The sequence below is a fragment of the Pimephales promelas genome, chromosome 9 (assembly GCF_988280905.1).
Source record: "Pimephales promelas chromosome 9, fPimPro1.hap1.1, whole genome shotgun sequence".
Lineage (NCBI taxonomy): Eukaryota > Metazoa > Chordata > Actinopteri > Cypriniformes > Leuciscidae > Pimephales > Pimephales promelas.
In genome coordinates, this window is record NC_142777.1 from 33,240,805 (window position 1) to 33,254,567 (window position 13,763).

A 13,763-nucleotide genomic window follows, 5' to 3' on the forward strand; every position below is an offset into this window, starting at 1 on the left:
TAAATAACAGAACTGTCATTTTCGTGTGAGCTATTCCTTTAAATAATAACCGCTGGTCTTTGATTAGTCTGAAATTTGAACATCCCCGCTGAATGACTCTCAGCAGTGTTGTGATGTGTCAGCCTTTCCACTCCAGATTGGCTGCTGTGCTTTGTTTAGTGCCCCATTAGAAGGAGGCGTCTGCTCCCACCGAGGCCCGATGAAGATGGATTTAGTTATTATCGCCTTTCTGCCGGTGCAATGTGAAAAGACTCAGGGAAATCAATGGGCTCTTTGGAGAAAGGAAAAGGCAACACATCTGATGTATAATCAAACCAAGACATCAGCTAATTTATGGACCTTCAAGTTGTGTTTCTTCTTGTTCTGAAGTAGCACATTTCAAAGCTTAACCTTCAAATGGTCTTCGTTTCCTGTTTACACTTCTGGGCTTCGGGGTCTATACGACCCCAACAATTGATTGAGTAATTGTATAAAAAATATACATTTTTAATCATACAAATAATATATCATTTTTTTTGTTTACTTCTCATCTATTCATTAATGCGGTGTTTTTGGAGATATAAAGTACTTTTGTATCTATATACCACACAATACCTCAACTACACCATTAGCTTGCATATTAAATATATTTTTTATGATACATTGCATTTATGCTCTAGTACTAGGCCTTCATTTCTGTGAAGGAATGAAGGCCTAGTACTTTTCCTTCATTTCTACATGAAGAATATATATATGTATATATATATATATATATATATTTTTTTTTTTCTCACATTTCCCATTCATTTCAATGTGGGGTCAAATTGACCCCGAAGACCAGAAGTGTAAAAAAAAAAATTTACACACCTTCAGAACAACCTAATTTTTTTTTTTTTTTTTTTTTTTTGTGTGTGTGTGTGTAATGTATGAAAAGTCACAAAATATTATTCCACTGAGATGAAGGGAACCTTTTTTTTTATTAAGTAAAAGTCGATTGAGGTCGTTTAGACCCCATGACCCGATTGAGGGCTACACGCACACTTATTCTTTCTATATTTTGTCCAGTTATTTTCCAAATTCTGACTTTCACTAAGTGAAAGCCGAGTTCACTAAGTGCTTGATGAGTTTATGCTGGATATTACATTTCCTATAATAATAATAATATTAATGGAATAAACAGTGCCTCAAAGATGCTGACAAACACTATCCATGAAAGAGGTGTAAAGGCGGCATACATAATTGGTGGACAAACTTAGTTACCTGTAATTACTGTGCTGGTGGTCATTATAACCGCTCATGTATGGAATAACTGACTCTGGACTGTGTTGTTAGTATTTAAATATTTCTAAAAAAAATATATATATATATTATATTTAAATATATCTTTAATTATTAAATGAGCTCTTAATTTTCAGCAATTCAATGCTCCAGCGTCAATTATGTCTTATTTAATAGCTCTGGCAGCAAGAATCAGAATTCAACAGTGCTGGTATAAATCAATCAAGATCATCAAGAGCATTTTAATCTTGAACAAGTTGTCCTCAAGTAAACCACCTGATACAGTCTTGTTATGTTCACAAACTCTTGAGTCTCACACCTGACGTACTTTAAAAGAATAACAGCACTCAAGACAATGATCCTGATATGAGCAAAGCATTTGCTTGTTTCAGCATTTTAGTGTTTAAATGAAGAAATAGTGCTTGTAGTTGAAGATCAACACTTTCTGTTGTTCTCTTTTCTGCAATGCGACAGCTTCTTTATCACACGCTTACAACAAAAAAGTCTTTGAAAATGGATGCTGGCAAGATTTTGTAGTTTATTTATACATTTAGCTGCCGCTTTTATCCAAAGCGACTTACAATTGCTATGTCAGAGGTCGCACGCCTGGAGCAACTAGAGGTTAAGTGTCTTGCTCAGGGACACATTGGTGTCCTTTTGCCTGAACGCAAATTTCAAAAGTGTCACAAACTATCCTTTTAAAGTCTCTTTTTCCTTCTGATGAACCATGGAAATAATACACCTGCCATGTGCCCTCAATAACGTCTGTGTTCCCACACATAATCTTTCAGGATGTGAGTGGATATCAACGATGAACAAGCTCCAGAAAAACATATTAGCTAGAAACAATACCTCTGTTGTTGGCTCATAATAAAAAACTGCCCGCTTGTGGGCCTCAATCTATTTGACCTCATATATTGACTATAAAATGGTATTGAGGTATTGTTGCTATTTGCAAAATGGCAGATCCCTGTTACTTTTAGTTAGCCTCTGTGTTTAATGGCAAGCATTGAAATTGTAATCGGCTAAAAGAATGTATAGCCTTAGGTGCAAATCACGCAGGTCTGTTTTCTGAGGTAGCCCCAAATTATGCACATTTATAAAAATGAACAAGTGCTGTTTCGTGGTGGACAATTAGATTTGCTGCAGTGAGCTGCTTTATCTGGGCAGTTAAATGCCCATGGCGTTGTTCCCTCATAAGAGACCACCAGTATATGAGGCTGATGCAGCAATAAACACTTTAACCTTGGGAGACCTTCACTCGCAGAGCGATCTGGAATAAATTAAGGCGTCTCTCTGACGCCCTCCACAGGCGAACACGGAACTGCAGCTAGTTGCATGAACACTCAGAAGGGATGCGTGGAGAGGATGGTAATGGCACACCGGCCCTAGACAGAGCCTGGAATACAAAACATGCAATCACAGCAGGATTTTTCAAGTGCTTATGATCATTAGAGCCTGTGTTGAGAGAGAGGACTCTTACTCCAGACTAATTAAGCTTGAAAGAAAGATTAAATGGCATGGATTGGATTGTGAGACATCATCATAATGACCAATAACCATTTAACCTTAATGCAACATACAAGACCGGTCAAAAGTTTTCTTCATTGTTTTAAAATGTAATATTATTGCACAATACAATTTTGTTTTCTGTATTTGTGATCAAATAAATGCAGGCTTGATGCACTCTAAACAATGCTGGGTTGTTTTAACCCAGAATTGGGTAAAATATGGACAAACCCAAATGTTGGGTTAAAAATGTAATTAAAAATTTTAACCCAACTTCAACTTTCACTTTCAACTGTACATTTTTTAATGTCCATATTTGACATATGGACATTAAATTTGGGTTGAAATAACCCAGCATTTTTTAGAGTGTGTGCATTTTAGAGATTTTTTTTCAAAAACATTAAAAATAGTTATGTTTCAATTTTTTTTTGACCGCCACTAGAGTTTAAAGGACAAACTGAGATACGTCAAATATTGTAGTGATGATACTGAAGTAAAAGTCATTTGAAATGAAATAAAAACACTAAGAATAATAATAATAACATTTTAGCCTGTATTGTTTATTGCATATACATAATAAATAATTATTGTAAAGAGAGTTATTTATTTAATAATTAATGAAAAAATAAAATCAACAAAATAATTTGATAAATTTACATGAAACAACGGTTTGCCCCACATCAAATTACAGGCAAGGATTGATTGTTGTTAAAAAATAGTTGGTTATTTGGAAAATTGAGATTGTCTGGTTTCACTGAATCGCTCTATATTATCAATATAACAAGCAAAATAGTTTGTCATTGTCTGTAGAATATCTGGTGCCGGATGTTTGCAGCCGCTGGGTGTCGCTGTTTGTGTTTAGTTCAGTTGAACTCAGAGCCGTAGAAGAAGACGAGTGTGTCGTTCCTGTGTCTTCATCCTCATTCCGCGCATCAATAGTAGCATTTTTATTTGCAATCATGTCTATTGAAATAGAGTCAGCTGAGTAAGTAAATAAAATTGTGTGTTTCAAAACATTACGTGATTGCATAATTGTGTAATTTAAACGAGCACCATTTTTGCACTGTTCAGGTGTTGGGTTGTTTCTCTAACGTTAGCTAACTGTGTTAGCATTATGAGGAGATTAGGTTTTGCCCAAAGTGTAACAGTTTTTCTCTTTTATTTTTTGGTATTTAAAGCATTTCTGCTCAGCCTGCTTGGTCTTTTGTCCGGTTTTAGTTGCAAATAGCTCTAGAGCTCTCTGTTTTTATTTAATTAGAAACAAACAAACCATATCATGAAATACCGTTTGATTTATGCGATTTTAGAGGAAAAGTTGAGTGTTGTATTGTAAACATCATGGGTGTCTGTTTTATTTATTTATATTTTGGTGAAAAATTCCCCATTCACATATGAGTGTGAGCATTGCTTTTGACTTTCCAGACAAAACTAATTCAGCTCTCTGCAGAAATGTATACACTCATTATTGTAAGTAATTCTTACTGAAATGCCCTTTTGTCATGTTTCTCCAGTGTGATCCGTCTGATCATGCAGTACCTGAAGGAAAACAACTTGCATAAGACTTTAGTAACACTCCAGGAGGAAACGACGGTGTCCCTCAACACGGTGGACAGTATTGAGAGTTTTGTGGCTGATATCAATAGCGGTCACTGGGACACTGTACTTCAGGCTATACAGTCCCTCAAACTCCCTGACAAGACCCTCGTTGACCTTTACGAACAGGTGAGAGGCAGAGAAAATCTGGACTTTTATAAGTCAGTTTTATAAGTTTGGAACCTTGATTGATCACTGAATAATTATTGGAAACATCATAAGTGTTTTTTTTTTTTTTTTTTTACAGGTCGTTCTTGAGCTGATTGAGCTCCGAGAGTTGGGAGCTGCCAGATCTTTGTTGAGGCAGACAGACCCCATGATCATGCTTAAACAAACCCAACCTGAGCGATACATCCACCTGGAGAACCTTCTGGCTCGCTCATACTTTGACCCCAGAGAGGTGATGGATCTGAATCAATGCACTGAAAACAATGTGTGATGACTTGTTCGTGTGAATGCACTTTGCTCTGAAACACCCAACACTTATTTAATTAAATCAGAACCTTTTGCAATTTGTTAAATCAGTGTCATATCAAAATTTTGATTTCAGTCGCCAGATACTGTCGAGAGCTTTTGTATTATGCAGTGTTGTGCCTGAATGCGTTCAATGAACGAGTTCATATTTTGAGCGAACGTGAACTGAACGTACTGTATTACTGCCTGAAGAACGTTACTGTGAACGCGTTCATTCTGGTTTCTGTGAACGCACTCTCTCTCAGTTTAACTTGGTACAATAGGGTGCCATATTTCTATAGCCTTCCAGGCGAAAACCTGGCTAAAACACACTTAAACAGGCCTTAATATGTAACGACAAAACACCCAATCTGGCAACAACAGCCACCAGTGTCGCGGCCGCCGTCGACAAAGCAGCGTGTGGGGAGGCGTCAAATGATCATTTAAACGGATTTTATGACGAGGTCGGTGAAGATGGGAAAAATCGTACATTTCTGTGCAGACTGCCCGTCGATAAATAATTGTTATCTGTGGTTGTATATGGGCTGTGGCAATAATAATAATAAAAAGAGCTTGCAACATATGGAAAAAAGAGCGATAAATGAACTAGTTAATTTTTTGAAGAATGAACTGGACTAGTTTATTTTAAAATGTGTGAACTGAACTTTGAACTAGTTCATGTAGACAAAAAATATTTTTGGTTCATTGTCAAACTGTGATGGGACTCACTTGGGCAGAAACCTTGTATCTCCATATTTCTATTTTTATCATGAATCATTACTATTGATCACTCTTTATGTTTTTCTGTGGGTTTTTGCAAATATCTAACCAATGAAATGTATTAAAAAGAGCTTTTGACCCATTGGATCCTCAAACTGTCTGTAAAACCTTATAATTCCACCCCGCCTCTATTCTGAATGAAATGTCGCGCACATTTTGGATCGTTCGCGCACATTTTGGACTGTTGCTGCTTGCAGTGTTAGACTAAATAAATTCAGCAATTTTTTTTACTCAAGAAGCTGTATATATAAGCTAATGTTTTATGTATTTGAGGTGCTTAGAAGAGTGACTCCCATTTATTGTCGAATCATACTCAGTAATGTCTTAAATAGCCTGTGCATTTAACTTCATGAGATTTTGGCAAAAAACTGAGCAGCCACTGAGCTACTATGAACTTTATAAGCTGTAAGTTGATGAAAACGTAATAGCCTCAAATACAGCCATTCTTATGACAGAAAAAAAAATAGGTCTGATATTCGTTGGTTAAAAAATAACTTTGACGACACAGTATTTAATTATTCAAAAAAGTTTTTATTTTTCATTTCCTGAAAAGTAGCAGTTTTGAACAGGCAAGGTTTCCACCTGACAGCAACAATAGTCTCCTCCGTTCTGGATGATTTGTGACTTGCTATGTTTATTTGTAGGCCTATCCTGATGGCAGCAGTAAGGAGAAGCGTAGAGCAGCCATAGCTCAGGCTCTCGCTGGAGAGGTCAGTGTGGTACCGCCGTCACGTCTGATGGCTCTGCTTGGACAGGTGAGCAAAACTCTTAAATTCTCTCTGAGAATTACTCTTAAAAGAATCGTTTATTTTACTAGACCATCAATACTTGTCTGTTTCTCTCTCTGAAGTCTCTGAAGTGGCAGCAGCATCAGGGTCTTCTGCCTCCTGGTATGACCATTGATTTGTTCCGAGGTAAAGCAGCTGTGAAGGACGTCGAGGAGGAGCGATTCCCCACACAGCTGGCCAGACACATCAAGGTACAATGACCAGCTTCTGACCTCAACAGTTACAAGAGATGAATTTGTCACTCACCTTTTTGTTTTGTGTTTTGTAGTTTGGTCAGAAGTCTCATGTTGAGTGCTCACGCTTCTCTCCTGATGGTCAGTACCTGGTCACTGGATCTGTGGATGGATTTATTGAAGTGTGGAACTTCACTACTGGAAAAATCAGAAAGGTCTGTGAATCTACCCTGAGACCTATTCATCTGCATTTGTAATAACGGTTTATGTACATGTTTTTATAATGGATCATGTGTCTCTGTTGGACAGGATCTGAAGTATCAGGCTCAGGATAACTTCATGATGATGGATGACGCAGTGCTGTGCATGTCTTTCAGTCGGGACACTGAGATGTTGGCCACGGGAGCCCAAGACGGCAAGATTAAGGTCTCATACACACTTTATTGAAATCGGACAAAAAATAAAACCATCATTATAGGGTTAGTTCACCCACAAAATTCTGTCATCAATTACTCACCTTCATGTCAAACCCACAAGACTTTCATTTGTCTTCAGAACACAAATGAAGATATTTTTTAATGAAATCTGACTTGTAAAAGATTGTAAAATAAATCCATATGAATCTAATGGTTATCTAAGTTGTCTTAAGAGACATGACGTGTGACATTCTTGTGTCTACGTAACACGTTTGAGCTTTCTCAAGAACCAATGAGGTTCATTCTCGTGTTACGCAACACGTTTGATCTTCTGCAAAAACCAATGAGGTTCATTCTTGTTACACAACATGTTTGATCTTCTGCAAAAACCAATTCTGAGCATGATAAAAATGTAAAAGTAGTTTTTACAGTAGGAAGGCTGATGTATTGATTATTTTGAAGGACTGATTGTGGCGTTTGTCCAGGTATGGAAGATTCAGAGCGGTCAGTGTCTGCGGCGGTTTGAGCGCGCTCACAGTAAAGGCGTCACCTGTCTCAGCTTCAGTAAAGACAGCACTCAGATTCTCTCCGCGTCCTTTGACCAGACTATCAGGTGCGCATCAGTTATCATTGTCCTCAGCTTTCACAAAAAGCACAGCGAAATTAACTTGTGTTTGTTTCTGTATAGGATTCATGGGTTAAAATCAGGCAAGTCTTTGAAGGAGTTCAGAGGTCATTCTTCATTTGTAAATGAAGCCACACTTACTCCCGATGGACATCACGTCATTAGCGCCTCATCTGATGGAACTGTGAAGGTAATGTTGTTGAAGTTATTACCGAGTCAAGTCTTTTCTCAAATCTCTTAAAGAGCCCCTATCATGGATTTTTGAAAATGACTGTTCACATGGTGTGGAATATAGCTCTAAGGTAATGAAAACTTCCTGCAAAGAAAGTCCACCGTATATAAAGTTATTGTCTTTCAAAAGTGAGAGTCGACTCTGAGTCTATGAAATGAATTGTTTTTGAAACGAGTAATTAGCTGTAGGGCTGGGCAAAAAAAATAGATTTTTCGATTAATCGTTTTTTAAAATGTGTTCGATTCAAAATCGATTCTCAACGGCCGGAATCGATTTTTCCATATAAAGGGCTCGCGGACGCGGTGCTGCATCTTCTCGTCTCTCTGCACTAGGCAAGCGCCAAGCGCTGCAGCTGTCGATACACACACGCGTTTAGGAGTCGGGACATGACGGAATATTCACTTAACAATCGGGCCAGCATTGCATCGTTACCTATGATCGTAACTAACGTTTATCATTTTCACGTCTTTTTGAGTTTTACAAGCAATGTTAAACCATCCCGTGCTCGCGCACTCTTAGAGATGTCTTTCACTGCGTGCACAGTAACGTTACAGCCTAAATCTGCCTCACAAACAGCTCGCCAGAAACAAAAGTTTTATCCCTGGATTATATCACTTTAACAGTTAAAACACGCGACATTATGTCAAAACTCTGGTCTTGGTGAATAACCTCCTAAAGACAGTCGGTAATGTCTTAAATTAGCATTAAACGTGTGTGACAGAAAGTTAATTAGACACTAGTTCTTAAAGTGAACGCAGCCATTTGTGTCAGTCATTAATTCTGTTGTCATAACAACAGAATATAGTATTAATTGTAAGCAATCAGAATTAATAGCCTTTGTATTTAATTCAGTCTGGACTAAAAAGACTATCCAGTGTTATTTTACATTGGATTACTTTATTCAGTTTCTGTAGTATTTCTGACATACGCAAAAAACTACCCCAAAATGTCTCTTAATTTGTGTCTTTATTCTATTGTATTTATTTGTGCTACTTTTTTCAATTTAATTCAAAGATTGAAATCAAGCTTCCATACATAAACTCTTAAAACAAAAATATCAAAAAAGTACATTACCATTTAGGTAAGATCAATGTAAAAAAAAAAAAGTCTAAATATTTATATATTTATTTATCTATATCTATCTTAAACATAAAATAACATGATACTGTTTGATCAAGCTGTGCGACTGTTCTGACTTTTTTTGCATATTGCATCAAAATCCTGTTTATTCTCTGTATGCATTTAGTGTACCTAAAATAAAAAGAGTTTTATATACAGGTTTATGGCTCTTAATTTCCTTGTATTAATTAACCACTAGTAAACTTATGTCCACTGTTCTTTTTTATAAATATAGGATTTGTATTACATCTTCATTATAGTCAAATCGAGAACCAAATCAGGAATCGAAATCAAAAATTGAATCGAGAATCGAAATCAAATCGAACTGAGAGCTTGTGAATCGAAATTGAATCGAAATTGAAATGTGAATCGATACCTAGCCCTAATTAGCTGGTTTGTCATGACGTAGATACATATTGGCCGCGCCTAGTTACTGCGCGCGCAGACGGAAGTGTAAACTTGAAGTCTACACATTCAAATACTTCATCATAGCATCATGTCGAGAAGACGCTGTGTTCTACAATGCAAAGATAGTTCAGCCACTTTGTTTTTTTATTTACCAGGGACGAGCATGTGAAGAATCGGTGGTTAGAGTTCATATTTGCAACGATACCACAACAGTATAGCCCGATTGTGTTTTCATCATTTTATTGACGAATAACGTTAGTTCAAAAACATAAATGAATTCAAATGTGGATTCGCAAGCGGTTGTTCCTGAAGGAGGGCTCAGTAACTTACTTACCCAGTGTATTTTGATCAGCTTCCTCCTCCGAATCAAAACCTGTAAGTATTATTAATAATTGTTGCTTTTATGGGTTTTGAACGGTTTTGTTGCGTTAGGGCGCGAGGCAGTATGTGCGTGCGCGTGTATCTGTGTGTGTGTAAGTTACGCTCAGCGCAGCTTCTAGGTCTCCAATGTAAATTTTTTTTAAATATGTGAAATGTTTGTTGCTGTTATTGGAGTTAGTACTGCAGTGCTTTATCAATATGTTTATGCGTTATGCCAACAAACAATAACTGACTGGGTCTGTAATCTGACCAATCACCGCCGATTAGCGTCACGCAAAGGAGTGGTTTGGAAAAATGAGTCGTTGTACGAATCATTTGGGAGTCGGTGAGCAAATCAGTTAAAAATAAATGCATATTCTAAGACAAATGAAGTGTATTTTTATCCTTGCATGCATGTTAAACTGTTTTTGGAAACTCCTAAAACAAAAATAGGAACATTTCAAATGCTATGATAGGGGCTCTTTAAGATCTCATAAAATGGAAAGGTGAATATCTAACTTCTGGCTTTATATTTTCTTTCTGCCAGATCTGGAACGTGAAGACCTCGGAATGCACCAGCACATTTAAGTCTCTAGGCACCTCCGCTGGAACAGACATCACTGTTAACAATGTCATCCTGCTCCCCAAAAACCCAGAGCATTTTGTTGTGTGTAACCGATCCAACACTGTTGTCATCATGAACATGCAAGGCCAGGTGAGGATGTCAAGACTCATGAATGCTAATGAAAGAGATGACTGAATTGAAATTTGTGTCCATGTGTGCATTATGAATCTCTTAGAACTCTTTGTGTTTGTTTGTTTTTTTTCCTGTTGCAGATTGTGAGGAGTTTCAGCTCTGGTAAGAGAGAGGGAGGTGATTTTGTGTGCTGTACTCTGTCTCCACGTGGAGAGTGGATCTACTGTGTCGGAGAGGACTTTGTGCTTTACTGTTTCAGCACAGTCACAGGCAAACTAGAGAGAACCTTGACAGTAAGTCCTCTTTCAGTCCATCTTTCTCTTCATTGAAAACAGGGTTCCCGCGGGGTCTTAAAAAGCCTTAAAAGCACTGAATTTATGAATTTGGAAATAATACATTAAATAGTCTTTAAAAAGTCTTGAATTTTGATGTCTGGGTCTTAAAAATTGTGCTGTATGTCAGTGTTGATTTCATTGACGAAAATAATGACAAACTTTTCTTACTGTAGATTTAGAAAATCAAAAAAAAAAAAAACTAAAATCACTAAAATCTTATTGTATTTCGTCAACTAAACCATGACTAAAATATGACTACAAAATCGTTTAGAGACAATAGAGACAAAAACTAAAAATTTGCTTTCAAAATTTGCCGTCAAAATGAACACTGCTGTATGTAACTTTTCCGTATTGTAATTTTCCTCAAGTTTCATTTGTCAACCATGATTATTATAATTTTCAATGTTTATTGTTCAGGGGTCTCTCAGTTCCCCATATTCCCAGCATGGAATAAGTAGCTAGTTAATGTTGAAACACAACATTGTTTGGTTAACTTTCTTGTGGCCTACTGAAATGTTTTTATTTTTCATACCTGCTCGGCTTATCTTTTACCCATTCCACATTTGAAATCTGGTAGGGACGTGAAATAGGTATTATTTTTTTATATAAATAGTCTTAAAAAGACTTGAATTTAACTTGAAGAAACCTGTAGGATCCCTGTGAAAAAAAAATATATATAGTGTATTAGTGTACAAAAGTATTGACTTAAAATATTTATTTAAAAATATATATTTTGTATAACTTCGTATAAAACTTTTTTTTTTCCAAAATATTTGTTTAAAAAAAAATCACATTGAACATGCACACAATGATGCTGATTTCTTGATCTGTCTTGACAGGTTCATGAGAAGGATGTTATTGGTATTGCCCACCACCCACACCAGAATTTAATTTCCACATACAGTGAAGATGGGCTCCTCAAACTCTGGAAGCCATAACAGATGTGGCGTCGATATGAGGATCTTGATTAGATAGAGCAGGAGAATACAATTACAATATGTTGCCTATTTTTAACCCTTTTTGTGTATATACCTGTTTTTTTAAGTGCAGTGGATAACTTTTTCATTTTTTTCTACAGTGTCAAATTTGGTTAATGGAAGCATCTGTAATTTATAGCAACAAGATTTTTTTTTTGATCCAACAATAATTATTTTCAATAGTTTTTTCTTGTCATTTATTTTTTTGTCCATTAAAACATTTAACTGAAAGTAGTTGTAGCTGTTGAATGTTGAAACGCTAGAGATGTAGATTGTTTGAAAAAATAGCCAAAGCAATATTTGTGATTAATCTTAAGTGACAAAAATATTTTCATGTTGAAATACACAAAGACAGCAATTTAAATATATAATATTTTCATCACATTTGTTTTTCCTTGAATGAAGGTCAGTATCATTGATTGCAATACTGAGATATAAGATAAGCAATTATAGCCATTCAACATTAAAGGAAAAGTATAAACCAGGCCTAGATTAAAGCAAATATTAATTGCAGGAATTAAAACTTGACTTTTCAGATTAATGCAAACCGTTCAAATTTATTTTAACTTGACATTGGTTATTTTAGAATAGATTATGAGGCTTAATGACAATACCTTAAAATAATAGATTTGTATTAATGATAAAAAAAAACTCTTTATACCAAAAATGAGATTGTAAACAATGAATAATTATATTAAATGATAATTACAGCTATCCAATCGAGCTGACAAGACAAAAACATTTTATAATCTTTAATTCATCCATAATGTACCATAAAAAATTTATCTTAATAAAATACAATTATTAAAACAAAACAAAAAAAGGCCTAAGTTTCTCATCTTGGGAGCAGTCAGGGCTTCTGTGTCTGAGGGGTGAAAAGGATGATTGTAGATTTAAAACAGAATGAAACATCCTCACTGAAAGTACAGAGTTACTCTTTACCTTGCTGAGGCACAGCGGGTCTCTGCTGCTGAAATGATGCCGTAATGCTATTGGCTGTTGAGTTAGGACCCGTGAGCTGGAGAAAGATGAAACATGATTCACAAGTGAAAAAAATGTCCTTTTGTAAATAAATAAAAGTACATTTTAGAACACAATTGTAAGGGTGGGAGAGAAATGAGACACGAAACTGAACAACATGATAAATAGATTTTATATATATATATTTAAATGTAACATTCTTTGAGAAAAATCTGAATATTCCAAAAACCTCAAGGTCCAAATAAAATAAAAGTTCTAATAACCTTAAAAATATTTTGTATTTAAACAATACACAAAAAAGTTCTGAGCTAAGCTGTTAAAACTGTTAGGGAGAGCCCGTGTGTGAGTGACTCACTGGAGTTTGGCCGTGCTGCAGGTTCTCACTCCAGATCTCTGGAAGGGCTGCCTCCATGAGCTGCAGCAGGACACTGAAGTCTCTCTGCAGGCTGCTGGCCGGACCGTCAAACTGGAAGAGCACCAGAGCTCTCAGCAAGCTGTGAACTTCCTCTGCAGGGTCAGACGATAACAATCATCAGTGTGAATCACATGTTCAACACAAACACAGAATACAGCTTAATAATTAATATGATCTCATTCATGTCAATTCTGTACAGTTTTAAAGATACATTGAGTCAAACTATGCCAAACGTAGCATTAAACTGTTACCCATGATGCCGGATTTTACTAGCCCGGCATGCCAGACCTGCATCAAGATGTTAGGTCTGGGAACTCATAATTGACAGGGCTCAATCTGAGGGGCGGGATAAACGGTTGTCTTTCAAATTCTCTCTGAATGCAATTGTATAGCGCTACAACCAATCAGAGCAACGAAGAAGGTGACGACTGAGTCCCATGCAATTTCCCACCAGGCGTTTTGAATCCAGAGTTTTGAGAAGATTAGAGAAACGTAATTTTTCGCACCGAAAAAAACGACAGTGGTACCCCTTTCGTTTTTTTTTTTTTTGGATCGAAATTTTGAGTTTCTCCAATCTTCTCAAAACTCTGAATTCTGATAGAGGACCATGAGACTTAGACGTGAGTGCAAAAATGGTCTCTAGAC

The 13,763-nt window shown here is 36.3% G+C and overlaps 1 protein-coding gene and 1 long non-coding RNA gene across 2 annotated transcripts; one reads left to right on the forward strand and one right to left on the reverse strand.

The window, feature by feature from the left end:
• Positions 1-3,594: 3,594 nt before the first annotated feature.
• Positions 3,595-11,953, forward strand: smu1a (SMU1 DNA replication regulator and spliceosomal factor a). Its single transcript, XM_039649196.2, has 12 exons — positions 3,595-3,751; positions 4,278-4,488; positions 4,607-4,759; positions 6,237-6,347; positions 6,443-6,571; positions 6,649-6,768; positions 6,863-6,979; positions 7,455-7,582; positions 7,658-7,784; positions 10,261-10,428; positions 10,551-10,703; positions 11,585-11,953. Exons 1-12 carry the CDS (start codon positions 3,726-3,728, stop codon positions 11,681-11,683), a joined length of 1,542 nt encoding a protein of 513 aa, XP_039505130.1. The 5' UTR covers positions 3,595-3,725; the 3' UTR covers positions 11,684-11,953.
• Positions 11,954-12,459: 506 nt separating this feature from the next.
• On the reverse strand, positions 12,460-13,199 carry LOC120461085 (uncharacterized). Its single transcript, XR_005618085.2, has 3 exons — positions 13,059-13,199; positions 12,665-12,740; positions 12,460-12,587 (listed from the first exon to the last, which is right to left on the reverse strand). It is a non-coding gene; the product is annotated as an uncharacterized LOC120461085 (long non-coding RNA).
• Positions 13,200-13,763: the final 564 nt, after the last annotated feature.